Source organism: Drosophila serrata, unplaced genomic scaffold (assembly GCF_035046125.1).
Source record: "Drosophila serrata isolate PLE 108 unplaced genomic scaffold, ASM3504612v1 contig_276, whole genome shotgun sequence".
Lineage (NCBI taxonomy): Eukaryota > Metazoa > Arthropoda > Insecta > Diptera > Drosophilidae > Drosophila > Drosophila serrata.
The window spans coordinates 813,442-831,816 of NW_028257174.1; the positions used below are offsets into that span (position 1 = coordinate 813,442).

General features: G+C 36.7%; 4 protein-coding genes across 6 annotated transcripts in view; all 4 read right to left on the bottom strand.

The window, feature by feature from the left end:
• Nucleotides 1-3,697, bottom strand: part of Pde9 (phosphodiesterase 9) — a 174,248-nt gene extending 170,551 nt beyond the window's left edge. Inside the window, exon 1 of the mRNA XM_086835313.1 lies at nt 2,659-3,697. The gene's annotated coding sequence lies outside the window, so the exon portion shown is untranslated. The remainder of the gene's footprint in view (nt 1-2,658) is intronic.
• Nucleotides 3,698-5,418: 1,721 nt separating this feature from the next.
• Coq8 (ubiquinone biosynthesis protein COQ8, mitochondrial) lies at nt 5,419-8,876 on the bottom strand. The gene is made up of 3 exons (XM_020947984.2): nt 8,743-8,876; nt 6,416-8,305; nt 5,419-6,342 (listed from the first exon to the last, which is right to left on the bottom strand). Exons 2-3 carry the CDS (start codon nt 7,906-7,908, stop codon nt 5,790-5,792), a joined length of 2,046 nt encoding a protein of 681 aa, XP_020803643.2. The 5' UTR covers nt 7,909-8,305; nt 8,743-8,876; the 3' UTR covers nt 5,419-5,789.
• Nucleotides 8,585-11,391, bottom strand: Flad1 (Flavin adenine dinucleotide synthetase 1). Of its 3 annotated transcripts, none has more exons than XM_020947985.2 (3): nt 11,190-11,391; nt 10,112-10,774; nt 8,585-9,400 (listed from the first exon to the last, which is right to left on the bottom strand). In XM_020947985.2, the coding sequence occupies exons 1-3, from the start codon at nt 11,205-11,207 to the stop codon at nt 9,095-9,097; spliced, it is 987 nt and encodes a 328-aa protein (XP_020803644.2). In that variant the 5' UTR covers nt 11,208-11,391; the 3' UTR covers nt 8,585-9,094. The 3 variants fall into 3 exon arrangements, with proteins under 3 accessions (XP_020803644.2, XP_020803645.2, XP_020803646.2); XM_020947986.2 differs by having other exon boundaries at nt 11,180-11,372; XM_020947987.2 differs by having other exon boundaries at nt 10,840-11,283.
• A 257-nt stretch (nt 11,392-11,648) lies between these two features.
• On the bottom strand, nt 11,649-14,482 carry LOC110180343 (uncharacterized). The gene is made up of 2 exons (XM_020948005.2): nt 13,911-14,482; nt 11,649-13,305 (listed from the first exon to the last, which is right to left on the bottom strand). Exons 1-2 carry the CDS (start codon nt 14,077-14,079, stop codon nt 12,428-12,430), a joined length of 1,047 nt encoding a protein of 348 aa, XP_020803664.2. The 5' UTR covers nt 14,080-14,482; the 3' UTR covers nt 11,649-12,427.
• Nucleotides 14,483-18,375: the final 3,893 nt, after the last annotated feature.

Below are 18,375 nucleotides of genomic sequence, written 5' to 3' on the forward strand. Positions count from 1 at the left end.
AGACTCAAAAGAATTAATTATGGACAAAAATTAAGTAATATATGTAAATATGCAGACTTTGTGAAAGATCTTAAATTTTCCTTTAAGTTCCCCTACTAATTGTGGTAAATAGCAAGTGTAAACAATGGTTTATTTCCTTAATTTTAAATAATTCCTCCCGTTTCCTCAATTTGTTTATGAATGATTGCCTTATTATTCTTATAATTGAATTATTAAGCATAAACAAGGCGGCGGAGTGCCTCCAAAAACTTTATTTATTTGCCGGCAAAAAAAAGCTAAGAGATCTTAAATTTCCCTGAGAACCACAAGCCTAAGCGTATAAACAAATCTATAAACAATAAAAGCTGATCTTCGATTTCCATTGAAGCCTAATCTCACAGTTTCCCTCAAAGTTCTTTGGCGGCAATCCACAAAATAAACAAACATCAAAGTGAACCCGATCTTTATAAACAATAACCGATTCCCGTGGGATCCAAGAGAACAACAACATCAGCAGAATTATCTATATAAGCCTATATAGTTCGAATTCAATGACAATAAATAATCATAGAGTTACTGAATTAAATAAAATTGTATACAATAAAAGCGAACTTTCCCAAGGGAATGGGTTTGCAAATAGATAAGGCTAGGTATCAAATTATCAGGCGATAAATAATCGAGGTGAGTTTAAAATTTCATTATTTTATATCTTCGAATTTCCTAAACTTATGAGTTTGCAATAATATCGAATAAACAGTCAATTAATAATCAAGGCAAGTTCCCAGGTTTCTCAATTCTTTCGTTTAAATTACTTGTAAACAATAAAAAGCTATGTTCAAATTTCCAATCGGCATCGTTTTTCAAATAGATAACGATTATATCGTATTAACAGTCCGATAAACAATCGAAGAGAGCTTCAAGTTTCTGAATTCTCGATTTTCAGCTTGATCTAAAAATCATAATATTCCCGCCCTCCTGCTTCTATACTTTCCAGCCACGATGTAAACACACACAGTCTGGAAACTTTCCATTAGTCCGGCCGATCGGAGATAACGGCAAAATATAATGCTCTGGACAAGGAAAAAATAATAAAACTATAAGCTATCCCGAGATCAATTTTAATGGAAAACTAGAAAATAAATATATTAGAAAATGCCCGATAGAGTGGCACTACTGTAGTCGAAATTGATATATATATTTATATATTATATGTCCGCTTTTATTTATTTAATATTATTGTGCGAAAGAGAGTGCCCACCGTTGATCGTTGATCGTCCAGCGTAAGAGAGAGAGAGAGCTTAAGAGATTAAGAGCGAGGGCGCACACACCGAGAGAGAGAGAGAGAGTGCTTGCTGATAAAGCAGCACCACCACAATAACAACAACAACAATAGCAAAACAAATACAATGCGAATTATCAGTGGACTCTGCGTGATATGATTATCAAAAGGTTTCTTGTACGTTGTTGTTGTTGCTGTTGCTGTAGCTTCTGCTGCTGCGGCTGCTGGCAACGGCATTTCTCGTTATATATACGTACAAACATATATATATGCTCATATATATATATATACATATATATATATATAAATATATACGCACATAGCCCCGCATCGATACATATGAATTTGGAACAGTTTATTCATCCAATACATACATATATATATGTATTTTTAAGACATTTCCAACGTGCTTTGTGATAGCAGCCACAAAACAATAACAAATAGCGACAACAAACAACAAAATAAAGAAATAAATAAGTAAATATGATTGCATAGAAGTCAATTCATTTATTACTTATTTATTTATTAATTTATAACTACATATTGTGCTCTGAAAAACAACTCTTTTACTGATTTGTTCTGATTTTACCAAGTTCTTAATTGGAATTTGCTTTCCCTTTGAATTATTTGCATAAAATCTAAAATAAATTTATTTTCCTAGAAAGTTTCGATTAGTAAAAACACACAACACTCAATTGGGTTTCTCTGGTTGGATAACAAAGGTCAGGCTATCCGACTTCCCAGAATTTTGTTATCATTATTATTCCCGCTCATTATTCCCCATTACTTCTTCTTTCTATTTTTTCCATGGTCCCCTCCTCTTCCCTCTTTCCATGCGCAGCATCCCCTCCTCAATCAGGGAGCACCTCTAATGCACCACAAAGCCACTGGCGTAGCTTGAATTACGGTAAAGAGGGGTTACTTCTTACTAAATATTTAGAGCAAAATTTTGATTTAAAAAATGCGTAATTATTCCCTTGCAAGAAAATCTCTTGAAATTAAAATGTAAACTTTTTGTGGGTTAATTAATATAAGGTAGGGTATAAAAAGTTTGGTTTCCTTTCTTGTTTTTCTATTAATCTTCTGTAAGAACAATCAAAGCTTTTAAAGAACTTAAACTCAATAATTGTACCAATTAAATACTTGAAATAAAATAGAAATATCAAAACGAAACGAGAACAGGTGTGCGATGCAAATGGCGAACTTTTGACCCCTTGTGGCCCCCCTGCCCCTAGCACATTGGAAAAAATGAACAACTCCCACTGAAAAAAAGTTCACTTTCATTGATAAACTCGGGCAGAAAGCTCTCCGCTTTGCTCTTCTCCCGTTTTGCTGCGCTTCTCTTCTAAATCTTCGCCATGCAAATCCAATTGGATTGTCAGCTACTTTACTCTACTTACTTTATTCTCCTTGGGTGCGTGCGTATGCGTGTGTGTGTGTGACATCAATCAGCATCGTCATGTTGTTGTTCTTGTTGTTGCTGTCGCTGCCGCTGCGGCTGATGTTAGTGCTGCTGCTGCTGCTTTTAATTTTATTTATTTTCTTCTTTCGTTGTTGTTGTTGTTGCTCGACAATTGAAGCTAAAACATTAAACTATAACTTCCTCACAACCACACACAGACAACGGGCACTGCTCTCTTTCCCCCGCACAGGCAATTGCACTCTACAACAAAAATAACGCAACACGAAAAAAAATATTAAATAAGACACACACGCACAACAAGTCAATTGATTATAGCAAATAATCCAAAATAATTTAATAATATGTTTAGATGCGGGTAAATGTTCAGCTAGCACAGCGAATTAACTATCATTTAATTAATTTATATGCGTACAAAAAAATATGCAAAAAAATAACTGTATTGAACGGCCATAGGAATAACTGTATTGATAGCACGCTTTTAATCGCGATCACTGGACTATTGCACTTAAACTAATTCACATCCGCGTTTAATTTAACATTCCCGATTTTGCTAGTCATTTACTTTCGATGTTTTTTAACGTTCTGCGCCTGGGGTTTGTTATTTCGCTGCGTCTTTTGTTTTTCTTCTTCGTTCGATCCCGATATTCGCCGCCAACGAGTGTGGTTGCTGAAAGTTTTTCAAAATATCAAAAGCACAAGTGCCGATCTTGCGATATTTTTTGGTATTTTTACTTTGGTCACTCTGAAATCCGGAGCTCTGCTTAACATTCTACATCTGACACGTTTACAGTGCCGTTCTACATGTTTAAAGATACATGGGGTCGAATTCTCACTTTTGGGGTAGAACTCTTTAACATGGGGTCGAATTCTCAAGTCGAATGTAAGTTCGTAACATGGCCGCTCTCTTGTCGCTCTTTGGCTGACGGGTAGATGTTAGTTAACTGAACTCTATTCAGGGTGCACACGGGTGACGAGTCGTCAAAATACCGAAATATTAAATTACTTTTTTGTTATTTTTTTTGTATTATTTGTTTCGGGTCACCCTGTATCCAGAAGCTGTTGTTTAACATTTCTCACGTTTACAGATACATGTAGAATTAACATGTAGGAAGTAAAATGCATTAACAGACCTGCTCTCATTAACAGAATTCCCTCTTGTTGGCAGTCGATCGTTGATATATCGATATTAAGTTTGCCTATATATCAACGTTGCGATATTTTTTGGTTTAATATTTTTGTTTTGGTCACCCTGAATTTCAAAGCTTTTTTTTTTAAATTTTAAATGTTACAAGTCTATAAAGCAATTTTACACGTTTGCAGATACATGGGGTAAAATCCTCATGTAAAAATTTAAAAACAATGGCGTTTTTGGCGGAAACAGATTGAGAATTGCGGAAAGCGGGATATTTGAATTTTTTTATTTTAAAAACTCATAACTTAGCCAAAAATGCCTTAATTTTAATTCGGAAAAAAGATTCGTGCTAGTTTTGATAAGGTTAATAAATCTACATACTCAATTTAAAATATTAAAAAGTTCATTTTTTTATAATTTTTTTTTGACAATTTTATCGATGTCACCCCTTACAAAATTTGGACAAATTTTTTAATTTATTTTTCTGCCGGAAATGGCTAAATTTCCCTGTTGATGCTGATCAAGAATATATATGCTTTATAGGGTCGGAAATGACTCCTTCACATCGTTAGAAGCTTTCAACTAAAAGTATAATGCCCTGAAAGGGTATATAAAAAAATAGAAAATTTATAAATGCACATATACTTCTTTCCTTTAATATATGCAAAAACATTTTCATCTATATTTCCACGTTACACCTGTACAGGATGCTCTCAGCGAAAAAAAGAACATTATCTATTAAATAAATTACATTTCTGCAATTGACTGCAAGTAGTTTGAAGCTTTGTAGAGAGATAGAAAAGAAATCCGGAAATTAAATATGAACTTGACTTTCAATATCCTGTGTAATTCGTTGCCTTTGACCTTGCTCCTTTCGTCGACCTTATTCAGTGTCAAATGTCAGTGCCAAGGCAAGACAGAACTTTAATTGAAATAAATTCAATTTCTGGATTATGCTTAAGGCGGCTAAAATGAATCTTTTGGCTTTGGTTTTTTAAGAAACATATTAAGGATTCAATTTAATAATTTCAATTTCAATAAGGGAAAACATTCTCTATAGAAAATGCTTAGTCATCTTTACAAATCCAAGACTTGTTACAATTCCAATGGTGCTTAATTTTAATAGAAAAAAATAAAATAAATAACTCAAAAGGCTTCACTTAACTGATTTTTGTGAGTAAATAGTCCTGGTTCTTGAGGAATCTTGATACCCTTCTTCCCTTCAGCTTCCAGCCTTCCACTGATTACTTCCAGGATAATTAGTCCTTTGGCTTTCACTGCGAGACATCACGAGGTACTTTTTCAACAATTTTAGTGCTCTGGTTAATATTTTATAGCAACAAGAAAGAAATTTAATGCAGATTTAATCAATTTTCTTAACATAATGCCAATTTTTTCAAGGCCTACTAAAGGAAAAACAAAATAATACCATTTAGTCTAAATATCGAACTATAAAATAACGATAATCTTCGAACTACAGAATATCGATAATTTCGATTGCATTATCGATAATGGAGCAGTTCTAGAAAAAATATAAATTAAATATAATAGGGAAAATATATTCAGTTTCTCGTCAGGAGTCCACAGGTCAACAACATCGTCTCATTTATATATTTTCTGTGTTTATTTTTGTTTTATTTGTGTTCATTTTGAACCTATTTATTCTGTTACCATTAAGTTTAAATATCATTATAGGAGAATTTTCCTGTTAATTCATTTGAAGTTAATTTTTTTTTTTTTGCAAATAGTTCAAATATGCAAATGATAATAATCTTTTTATATTTACAGGCTTTTGGTCTTGTTTAAACGTGTTTACATTTGTTAACTGTTTTTTATCTAATAATTTTTATTTTATATTTATGTTTACAAGGCACTAAGCATTACATCGTTTACGATTTATTTTTTTTTTATAACGTAACAAGAAAATAATTATGAAATAACATTATTCAGCAAAATTCCCACTCCCCCATCAAAAGTTAGTCCTTGAATTTACCCAGCACAATGTCCTTGTAGAAGGGCACACAATTAAGACGCACATTTAATCTGGCGCAAAGTAGAAATATACCCGATAGCTTCCTATGTATGGAGTAAATCTCCTCGGGCGGTGGACACAGACGATGTGCCACCATGGTGGGCACCAAGGCGGCCAGCCTTTCGGTGGTATTTTGCTTACCAAAATCAAACTCACCATCATACCGGAAGATCTCGCCCAGAATCATAACCGCATCCACATGAGCCTGCTCCATTTGCTTTGTCTCGTAGCCGGTAAGGAATCCCATTTGGCGTGACATCTCCAGGACGCCCTGCCTGTTGTCATCCGCAGCGCTCATAATCACCTGGCGATAATTCCGGATGAATTCGTGACGATAAAACCGCGTTGAACCGAAGTCAATCAGCATGAGACGGCGGCTGGGAGCATCGTAGAGGAAGTTGGACCAATTTGGATCCGTTTGCATGCACTCAATCTCGAAGAGTTCCCGCAGGCAAAGCTTCAGCACAGAGGCAGCAATGTGAGAGCGATGCTCGTAGCTGCAGCAGGGGTTAAGAAAATATATCTTATTAAATAAATAAATATTAATTGTAACAAAGGCCTTGCACTCACCTGAGGTCGAAGCACTTGTCAAGGGGAACGCCCGGCACCAGTTCGGTGGTGAGTACACTCGATGTGGTCAACTCACGCACCACCTGCGGCACATAGTACTCCGGATAGGGTGAGATCATCTCACGGAACTTCTCTGTATATTCCGCCTCTCGATCGTAGTCCACTTCCCACTGCAGCTCCCTTTTGGCCACACGCACTACGTTGTCGATGAAGAATCCTTGGGGGAAGACATCCCACACCTTGAGCATACCCACCAGATTGTCGATATCACTCTCAATGCTCTGGGCCACGCCGGGATATTGGATTTTAATGGCCACATTCATGCCATTGGCAGCAAGAGTGGCACGATGCACTTGTCCAATTGAGGCAGCGGCAAAGGGTTTATCCTCGAAGCGACTCAAACGCTGACGCCACTCAGGTCCCAGCTGTGTGTTCATTACACGTTCCACCTGCCAGTCGGGCATATAGTCCGCAGCCTGTCGTACACGCTCAAAGGCCTTGGCCAGCTGCGGTGACACCACACTCGAATCCTGAATGCTCAGTATTTGTCCAATCTTGAGAGCAGCTCCACGTACTTTACAGAGTGTATCCACAATGCGTTCGGCATTGGCGGGACTGAGGAGCGCCTCGCGCATGCTGGTGGAGCCGCCCAATCCCAGGGCTCCTTTGGTCAGCTCGTTGAGGGTGCCAATGCCCAGGCCAGCGAATAGGCCGCCAAAGGAGGCCATGCGTCCCAGGCGAGATGAGGGTACCTTACGCTGCTTGGCCACCTTGCTCAGTTCGGGCACATCGATGGCTTCTGGTTGAGCTCCAGCGACGCTGGCGGCATTCTCCTTGGTCTTAGGCTGGGCGCCGGCCACAAAGCGCAATACATTATCCACATACTGTGTGTCCTGATCGATGAGTCCCTCGCTGGGTTTCTTTAGCGACTCCTTGGGAGCTTCCTCTGGACTCTTCTGGGCTTGACTCTGACTGGTTTTGGTTGCAGGCGTACGCAGGCTAACAGTGCGATCCTTGTGGCGTCGCTGCAAGATCTCCTCGAACTCCTGCAGCGTTATGGAGGATATATCCAAGTTGGCAGCATCCCAATCAGAACGAACGCCAGGTGTTCCCGCTGGCGGTGGTGCTGACGCTGACGCTGATGATGATGATGATGTTGATGTTGATGTTTTCTGTGCCGAAGCAGAGCTTTCTTCACGTTGCGACATCTTCACTTGAGTCTCCAGCAGTGAACACAATCCCTTGGCCACAACGTAGCCACGCTCTCCCGTTTCCACAACCGCCTGCTGCAGTCTCTTTAGCTCCTCGGTGGGATTTTGGCCAGTTTTGCGCAACGAATCCGCCGTCTGTGTGGCATTCTCAACGATCAGGTCGCGTATGCTCGAATTGCTCCATAGGTGACGACCGTGGGCGAGCTGATCGCGCCCACATGCCTCCGCCACCAGACGCAGGCCGCGCAGCAGCGCTGCTATGTCTTGAGCGGATCGCGACATTGCGTTATGTTCCGGTTTCTGCACGCCGCTGCGAGCGTGGGTGAATCACTCGAAACTCGAGAGCGCCGCTGCCTGCCAGATGATGTCTTCGCTGAGATCAGCCTCCGTCGTTTGCTTGGTGGGTTACGTAAAGCACGGAATCTTGTCGAGAGCGATTGAAAATGTTACGAGAAAAGTGACCGGTGTTTTTTCTTGTTGCTTCTTCTCTTTTCGTGCAAGCGGCAAAATCAGCTGTTTAGGCCGGCCAGTGATGCCACACCGACGGTTTTTGGCTACTTTTCAAAGTCGATTATTTCGGAGCTTTTTATAGCTGACTTTTAAAAGCTTTCCGGGATATAATAATTTTGGTCATACATATTCTTGATCAGCATCAACAGCCGAGCAAATTTAGACATGTCTGCAAAAGAGAAATAAAATAAATAAATTGAAAAGAAATAAAGTATTACAGAAAAAAACATTTCTTAACCTAAAAAATCAAATCTAAAACAAACATTAAAAAGCTTTCAGAATTCAAATTTAGGCGCGGAAATTAAAATTATATACAAAAATATTTATTTATATATTTAATATAATAAAATGAATACTTTAATTTTCCTTCATAAATATTTAATATTATATATTTCTTTTAGTAATTAAAGGCAAGGTAATAAAACATACCTTTAATAAAAAAATTGAGTTCACTTTTCATTCAATATTTTTATTATAAATAATTTTTGTTGGTTTCAAACAAAATATAAAAAAAAAAAATCTCCCAAAAAGGCTTTGTTGTACCTTCAATACAATACAAATTAGATAGTATTATAAAAAAATAAGAAATTGTAAATATTTACGTACTTGTTGTTCACATTTTGAGTAATGAATTAATTCATATTCCGTTTCCACAATCGTTGCATATTTGGGATACGTTAATATTACATGTAAATGATGAAATTAACAGTTAATTTAATTAAATTATAGTGCACTTAAGTACAGAGTAAGGAATAACAAAATTACATCTTAGTATTTCACGAATTTAAGCACTGTTTTCCAACATATAAAACCTTCTATATAGTACGTATATATACAAAATTTGTGACTAACTAGAATTTAAGCTATACAAGCAATTACACTACAGCCACGCGACAGGCACAAGGGATTTTAGTTAAGTTGGTTAATTTCTGGAGGAGATTTCACAGACTCTTTTTTTTTACTTCCTGGGCAGGCGGCCGGCACGCTCCAGGGTGGGATCCTCCAGTTCCCAGGCGGGCCTATAGCCACCCGATTCGGCCCAATCACAGTCGCTGGCGGTATTGCAATCACAGTTGTTGCATTGCGGACGTATCAGATGCGGATTGGGAATTGTATTGGAGCGATTACCAACGGAGGTATAGCCCTTATCGTACAGGCTGCAATAGGGCACATTGTTCAGATGGATATAATGCCAGACGTCGTGATAGGTCCACTCCAGCAGCGGATTCAAACGCATCATCGGTGGCCAGTCGTTGTCCGTGGGCTGCAAATTGACAAAGAGTGAGAGAGATATAGTAAATAAGAGTACTCTAGACATAAATTATCAATAAGAAAGGTTAAATTTTCATATATCAAATATAGTAAGCTTATTTTCAGTTGGTAAATGAAGAGAGTAAAGGTTTACATAGTTGTAATCGAGTCTTATAACCACTTAAGCTTGGTTACATAATCAAAATAAAACCATTTCCGTATAATAAGCTCTTATCTGCGGCCTACCAACGTGACATTTCAAAAAACAATATCAGTATGATAATTATAAAGCATAAGAAATGTTATTTTCATGATTGGACATTGATTCATAGAGATATGCCTTTGATTAGTGGGCTTAAAGTGCCCCTCTTTACTTATAAAAAATGTATTATTTACTTATAATTGATAAAGAAAGTGAAAGAACATGCCTGGGATTAATAAAAAGCTTCTTAGGAACTCAAAAAATAAATTTAAAGCTACTTAGTGTCTTAAATATGACATGATCTGAATAAATACATGCTTAATACACTTTTTTCTGAATATAAATGAATATTCTGTTTGAGATATATACAAAAATACATTCGAAAGAAACAAAATAACATTTCTCGTACATGTTTAGATACATTTAAAATACTTTCTATATGATATTGAATACTATATTGCTACCAATACATCCTATCTAACTTTATCTCTCTCTAAACATCCCTAATTACTTCATATTCACCTGCATGGGTGCCAGATTTTGGCAATATGGATCCGTATTCCTGCTGCCCACAAATACCGCCCGAATGCGTGGCATATCAGCTGCCATATGGGTGAGTGCCTCCTTCAGTGATCCCTCGTACTCCACCAGCTTCACCCGGTAACTGGTCACGCAACGCTCTACAAAATCATCAATTTCGACAAACGAATCACCGGACTTGATGTACAGCATGGGAATGTCACTGCTGGAGATGCCCTCCTGGCGCAGGTAACGCATCAACAGGTCCAGCAGCACGGTGCAATCCTTGCCGCCGTTAAAGCAAAAGATTAACTCCTCCACGCCATAGATTTGCAGGGTCTGCGAGAAGAACTCAAAGGCCTGTCGTTGACGCTCCTCGATACGCTGCCGGTCCTCGGCCTGCAGCGTTCTGGAATGGTGCTGAGGATGCTCCTCTCCCTGTCCATTCGAGGGATTCTCTGGATTTGTGCCCGACATTCTCCTCTTTTTGAGAGCAAACAACTGTGGCGTTTTCTTCGGTGGGACAACAACTGCTGCTGGTTGGCTGGTTAGCTGGCGTTGGCATTGATTCATTGTGCTCATTGGGATGAGGTAGCGGCGACTGTTACGGTGCGGGGAGCGTGGCCGGGTCCGGGCCAGCAGAAGCAGCGTCGAAGACGTCACACGCTGCAAAGGGGAAAGAAAAATGTACAATTAATCACTGAAAAACTCGACCGTATGGGAACTTTCACCCAAAATGAATCTCCGAATAAATGCAGGAGGTCGTGTGCGTCTGCGTTTCGTGTGTTGGTTTTATGTAACCTTTTTTGGGGGGCAAAAATCAAAGTTAAGGTTTGTAATTAAACGCTGCTTACTGCCACAGCGGTCGCTGTTCAACTGACTTGGCTTATCAGCGCTAGCCGAAATTACATCACGTTCGTATCGAAAAAATAAGCTAAAATGGCAACAGCAACAACAATAACAAAAAAAGCACTAAAAAGAAGCGCAAAATGAATTAAAAACCCAACGAGCACTCACTCACACATACACGCACACGCAAGCAAGCACGCGGAGCACATGGCAACCACTCACTGAGACTCACCCAACCGCGAAGTTGCATGTGTATTTGGGTGCAATTATTGACACATTTAACTCGTTTTCCTGCTGCCAGCGATAATATAATTATTCCATATTGCTATTTAGTATTCCGTGTGACTGTTTTCCTTTTTTTATTTCACGTTTGCAACAACAGCAACAACAGGGATAGCCGCAACAACAAAATGCTGGAAAGTTCGTCGTTGTCTATCGGACATCAGCTGTGCGCCGATTGCCTATCGATAACACGAGCTGACAGCGGGAAAAAGCTAGCAATGACCGCTAGAAAACAGCCAGAATAATGCTTTTGGAGGGATACAATTCAAATTTCAATTCAAATAATCCGAGAATTAAGCCAATCAAACAAATTTAAATAAATGGACAGCAAAAACCTCGAATATTTGAATAATAGGTTTAAATTTAAGGTAATTGAATATAGATATGGGTGAAAAAAACATAAAATAAATAAGAAACTATACATTTTTTAATTTATAAATAATAAAATGATTTATCAACCATTAATTCGAAAAGCTTATAGAAAGATTAACTAGATTAAACATTGTTAAGACATAATCATTTAAATAATTAAGCTTGCAACTTAATTTTTTTATCATTTTATTTTACATTTAACAAATAATTGATTTTGTTTGTTCAACAACAACAAATAGCACAATACAAATTTACATTCTACACATACATTTAACAAATGGGCACTGTTGGCATTATTCTGGGTGTGGTTTTCCTTGCTTTGTAAATTGTTCTCGTTTTTTTCACCGAGGAAAGTTTGTATAATTTGTTTTGCACATTAATGAATACTATTTAAAAATATATTTCATAAAAAATAGATTACAAAAGCATTAATGTATATTGAATTATCAAAACAAAAAAAAAAGGTGGCCACTGTATGTAAGCAAATATTTACTTATCAAATTAATTATTATTTTTTTTATGAATCAATATTACCATAGAAATGATTGAATTTTTTAAACAGATTTTAATTTTAGGCCTTCAAAAGATGCACATTTTGCAATGATTTTCAACCCTAAAATTTTTCGTTGCCTACTTTTAGATGCCTTTGCAGTTAATTTTAAACCTGAACAGATTTCTATGGCATTCCAGTTTAGTTTTCACAATATTCAGATAATAATCCGTATTATATGTTCAATTTTAAAGGGTATCAATCGTTTGTATAATTCAATTTTTAAGCGTTTTCCTCTGTATCCTCTTGGTTCCCCCTAGAAATCCCTAGACATCAATGTTGTCCAGGACATTGTCAATGAGACCGACGACCTTCTGGCGAAAGCGGCGATTCTGCTTGCCGCTCATCTCCTTGAGGTACGGATGCAGACTGATCAGGAAGGAGTAGTCGGCATCGGGCGCGGGAATGGGCATGGGAATGGCACCCGGTGGCAGTCCTCCCAGTGCTGGTGTGGCCGGCGGTGGCGGTGGTGTTGAGGACATCTTGTGGTGCTGATGCTGGTGATGATGATGATTATCGATGGCAGTGCTGCCCTTGAACCACTGCGTCAGATCCTGCCAATCCATGTGGCTGCCCAGAGCGGCAGCGGGCACAGTGACCAGCGACTGATGGCTCATTGGGATCTTGTCCAGCTGAGGATTTCCACTGGAATTGGTGGGGGGATGCGGTGGATGCTCCACTTTGATGGCTTGCAGGCGCAGTGGCAGACAGGCGGTGGGCGGGGCACGAGGATGCTGATCCTCCTGCTGATGATGATGCTCCTGATGCTCCTCCCGTGAATGATTGACCAACACCTCCTCTTCCTCCTCGGAAACCTGCACATCCAGGGGCATTTCGTTCTCGCTTTCTTTGGTCTCCTCCTCTTCTTCCTCCTGCTCCTCCTCACCGTTATTCTCCAGCTGATCTGCTGTCAAAGGAAACGGATTACTTCCGTTTCCGGGCTTCCGGAGCACCATTCCAGCCGTGGCCAGGACAGGTGTCAATTGCTTGTGACATGACCTGGACTTGGTGTAGGGTATGAGGAACTGCAGGTACTTGGACAGGTAATACTTGCGCTTGCCGCGACCAGTTTGTGTGCGAGCCAGCTTCAAGGATCGCAGGAAGCTGCTGCGGATAGTGCGCCATCTTTCGCGGCAATTGCGAACTGGAAATAACAAATTAATTAATAATAAAAAATATAAACCTTATTAAATAATTCTAAAATCTTTTTCAATAAATTAACTATTAATTAAGGAACATTTTCCTAAAGTTTGATTAAAATTCCTTAATAAACAAGGAAGTTACAATCAAAAGAACTTGCAATCCTTTATCTATCTCGCTCGCACTAGCCTTAAATGGGTTTGAGTCTGCACTAAAAACTTTATTTACTTTGTTTTTGTTTTTCCGTTTTTCTTTGCAGTGTATTTGCCAAGTGCAGCAATTGCTGAAAACTTAATTGACTGCAGCAAATGCAAAATGCAAAAGCAAATGCAAAAGCAAAGGCTGTGCGACATAGTGACACACACACACAAAAGAAAAACGAGGAAAAAGAGACGTCAAAAATTGCAATCACAAATGCATTCACACTCACACACACACACATACTGGCACACAAAAGCTTGCATCATAGACGCACACACACCCACACACACACACACGATGAATACAAAATGAGCACGCAATTTGGAAGCGGTTAAAAAAGCAGAGGAAACGATTGCAATGAGTTTTGTGCGGCAAAAAAAAAAGGGGGGTAGAGCTTTCCGTTATTACCCGTGTCCTTGATCTCATTGGCCACCTGCTGCCAGGCACGCTGCACCTCCTCCTTTTTGCTGTAGCCGGGATGCGTGTAATTCCACAGGCAGGGTTCACTTTCGACAAACTGAACGAAGCGCACGTTGAAAACGGGATCGTCCTTCCGAGCCATGGCGGCCCAGCACATTGCCTCCAAAGCACTCTCTCTTTCACCACGCTCTCTCTCCACTCTCTCTCTTCCCTCTCTTTCTCTTTAGCTTTGCCTTTCTCCCTTAACAAGATCACCAACTAGCTGCAACGGTAAAACATAGCACGCGATAGAAAACACAGGGGGGGGGAGCCTAGACCCCCTAGGTAAAGGGGGCGGGAGGGGGGTCCTGATAATAAATGTGTATGAAAAGTGCACTGCAATAGCAACAAACTACTACTGCTCACAGCGGACGCGCAACGAAAACTGAGCGTGAAAAACCAACTGCGCGCAAATTGCAAATTGCAAATAGCAAATAGCAACAAAAGCTGCAGCGCAAACACTTTATGCTGGCACGCCAGTCGGCTAGCGCACTGCAGCAGCAGCAGCAGCAGCAGCAACAACAAGTGGCGGTTGATTAGGGACAAGCTATGACGAACTGTTAATACCCTGTGATAATTAATAATAACGGAAAAAATTCTACAAAAAATGTTTGTCTCTTTTAAATACGGAAACTATTAGGAATACTAGATATTTCAGTTAATATCGTACCTATTTAACGGTTTTCTTGTGAGCTAAAATTTAATTACTATTAAAAAAATCAATACATATATAGACAAACTACTTTTTATTTAAAAACTTTTAAAATTAGGCATTAAAAAAATGATATAAAATTGGTATCTAAAAGATTTTCTGTATTTAAAATAGATTATTAAATTTTTATTATTATTTAACAGGAAATTGAAACATATATATAACTAAAATTGAAGGATACCAAATGAATCAAATAATAAGAACTATATTTATTTAAGCTATATAAAATTATTTTGTTTATAAAAAATGAATCACTTAAAAAGTCTATATACCCCATTTAACCAAATGATTGTCGCATGCAGGGTATCAAAAAAAATAAATAAATAAGCAACAACGAACACAACAGCTGCAGCAAAATTTGCAATAAAAATTGTATAAGCTATGCTATTCAAATGCAGCATTTGCAACGCGAGCTTCATTTTATGAGTGTGCTTCTGCTGAGAGAGTGTGCGTGTGTTTCCATTAAAAAGCTTTTGCATTTTGGCGCCGATGACGTCACAGGCTGCATTTGTTGCATGCGATAGAAAGTAAGCAAAAAGAGGCAAAAGGCAAAGCAAAGACAAACAAACGCAAAGCCAAGAGGTTACAAAAGCACCAAAATGCACCAGCAATTGCAGCTTTTCTGCTGCATTTTGTGTGCAAAAATTCCATAGCATACTTTTTGGAGAGCATGTAACATTTTTGAAAAATAATCTAATTTGTTTTAAACAAATTACAGTATTTATTTGAAGGCAAAATTTAATTATTTGTTGGTAGGAAACTTTTCAAAAAATTTTAAAATGTAGCTCAGAAAATTCTACAGACAAGAACAGGGTCAAAATTCGGAAGGCTAAATGTGCTTTATGAAATTGTAAAGTTTAAAAGGGGTTTTTATAAGATTATTTAATATCTTAAAAATATATATTATACTTTAACAATGTCTGTAACTGTTGTCTATATCAGTCGTCTCATATTTATATTATGTTCAGAGAGTTGACCAACTTTGATATCGACTTTGGCCACGTTACGTGCTTGGAATATAAATTATAAAAAGAGACATTAAAGTTTCTGTTTTTTTGTCATCCGATTTTACTTTGGCTTGTAAATTGCTTACAGTAAAACCTATACCGGTTAAAATATATATTTTTTAATAATAATTAAAATTAATTCATTTAAAGGCATTCTATTTCCATTATCTTTAATATAAAGTCAGGCAAAAATAAAGAATCTCCTCTCAACTGATTAGAAATTATTTTTAACAACACTGTAGTGGATTTTTATCAGTAGATCGTAAATGTTGAATGGTTATGCCGGTTATATTAAATCGTTTTATTATATGTGATTCAGTCTGATTGCTTTAGATACAGTATATATTGACTATGAATTAAGGTGAAAAAATGTTGTAAAATAATAAATTTGATTTTAGAGTATGCTAATTAATTTATGTTTATTTATTCATAAATAATTTCTTGTATAAATGCCATTTTCAGGTTTCATTTTTTCAGTTATTCCTTTCAAATCACTATTTTAGTTCTTGATAAATGTATATAGCTTAATCGTAAAATATTTTATATAATTTTTGTGATCATTTGTTATACAATATAAATAATACATTTATATTTTCAAATTCAACCTGGAAGTGTTTACTATTTCAAACTACTTCAATAGCCTCTTCTTTCAATAGTATTATTATTATGATTTTTAACATTAGCTGTCATATTCCTATATTTTTAATTAGTTTGTATTATTATTATTTATTATTATTTATTTTATTTTTAACGTTAACCGAAAGTGTTTACTTATTTCATCCATTCCATTGCTACTCTATCAGGAAGTGTTCACTATTTCCAGCAATCCATTTTATTTATTTTGTACTTTCCAACGTTTAGCCGGAAGTGTTCACTTATTCCAGCTATTCCAGTACCAACACTATCGCCTCTTCCTCCTATTCCTGTTGCCCTAATCATAAATATTGCCATCGTATCGTCAAATATTTACCCACTTTCAGAGAGTTTTATGAGTGCAATTTGTTAAACAATATTGCGAATTAGTTTTATTATTCAGCCCCGTGATGGTGTATTGGAAGTTTGTGGGGTATGGAAAAGGTAGGTGGGTGGGTGGGTTTGGTGGTTGGGTGGCTCGGGTTTCTGTTTACCTTATCAGGTAACATATGTAATTATTAAAAACCGCTTGCTGCTTGTTTGCCGGTTGTTATTGTTGTTGGAATCGATCGGATCGGCAGACGAACGAGTTTTAGCTCTTGACTCTTGTCAGTTGATTAATTTGTTGTTATTGTATTTATTTTATTTTGTATATATATTTTGAGTACGCTCATTGCTGAAACAAGGTCGAGAATTGTCGGGAAGATTCAGACTGAGAGTGAGAATTGGGAGAGCCAGAGATTGCGCCTAATTAACTGGACAAACAAATGCGATCAACGAATTTTGTTTACGGCTAACAACAAAAAAAAACACGAATTTAATTAACTGAATCCATAGAAAAGGCGGAAAGCAGGGCTGACGGAGAGTTCAAACAGCGGCAAAAGAAAGGGATTTTTGGGATCAGAAATATATATACATATCTGCGTAATCAGAACAGTGGGTTTAAAAAAAAATTAAAATAAATAAATACACTCAGAATATGAGTTTCTAATTAAGATGATATTAAACAATAAAAAAAATTCTAATTAAGATGATATTAAACAATACAAAAATATAATAAATAACTGAATAAAATCTTGAATGTTTATATTAAAAATATTTATAAAATACAAAGCCGTAAGATAATTCTCTTAAAGGCTAAAATACAGTTTCTGAAGTTTTCTTAAACACTTCTTTTGAAAAATAATTATTAGGGCTTATTGTTTTATATTTATTTTATGGTTTTCCACTTAAATTAAAATATTTTAAATAACCTTAATGTTTATAATTGAATTAAAGGATAAAATTGGAAATTACTCATCGCTAAGCTTAAAATATTCTGATTCTTAGAATCTATATTTATCAATATTTTTATATGGCAATTTTTTCGACAAATCAAATTAAAAAAAAACTCATAACTCAACCAAAAATGTATTAATTTTAATTCGGACAGAAGTTCCGAGCTAGTTTTTATTAGATTAATAAATCTGCATACTAAATTTAAAGTATTTTTAAATTCATTTTTTTTCAAATTTATTTGTGACAATTTTAACTATTTAACCCCTTAAAAATAGTGAAAAAATTTTGAAAATTTATTTTTCTGTCTAAGATGGCTAGATCGATTCCCCTTTTGATGCTGATCAAGAATATATATGATTTATGGGGTCGAAAATGACTATTTCACTTCATTTTAAGCTTATGACTAAAAATGTAATACCAGTCTTTGAGTCTATATTTAATAATACTTTTCTATGAACATTTTTTAGAAAAACCAAAGATTAAAAATCTCAAAACTAAGCCATAAATGGATTAAATTCAATTCGGAAAGAAGTTCCGAGCTTGTTTTTATTAGATTAACAAATCTGCATACTCAATTTAAAATATTAAATTTATTTTTTTTTTTCAAATTTTGTTTCACAATTTTAACGATTTAACCCCTTAAAAATTTTGAAAAAATTTTGAAAATTTAATTTTCTGTCGGAGATGGCTAGATCGATTCTTCTGTTAATGCTGATCAAGAATATATATGATTTATGGGGTCGGATATGATTCTTTCACTAAGTTGAATGCTTTTAAAGGCAGC

What these genes read in the sequence shown, in the direction of transcription:
- LOC110180343 (XM_020948005.2), bottom strand. Translation starts at nt 14,079, where the DNA reads ATGTGCTGGGCCGCCATGGCTCGGAAGGACGATCCCGTTTTCAACGTG. An exon ending in CAATGAGATCAAGGACACGG is followed by an intron (nt 13,306 to 13,910) that starts GTAATAACGGAA and finishes TGTTATTTCCAG; the next exon opens with TTCGCAATTGCCGCGAAAGA.
- Flad1 (XM_020947985.2), bottom strand. An exon ending in AAAATCTGGCACCCATGCAG is followed by an intron (nt 9,401 to 10,111) that starts GTGAATATGAAG and finishes GTCAATTTGCAG; the next exon opens with CCCACGGACAACGACTGGCC.
- Coq8 (XM_020947984.2), bottom strand. Translation starts at nt 7,908, where the DNA reads ATGTCGCGATCCGCTCAAGACATAGCAGCGCTGCTGCGCGGCCTGCGT. An exon ending in GACAAGTGCTTCGACCTCAG is followed by an intron (nt 6,343 to 6,415) that starts GTGAGTGCAAGG and finishes CCCCTGCTGCAG; the next exon opens with CTACGAGCATCGCTCTCACA.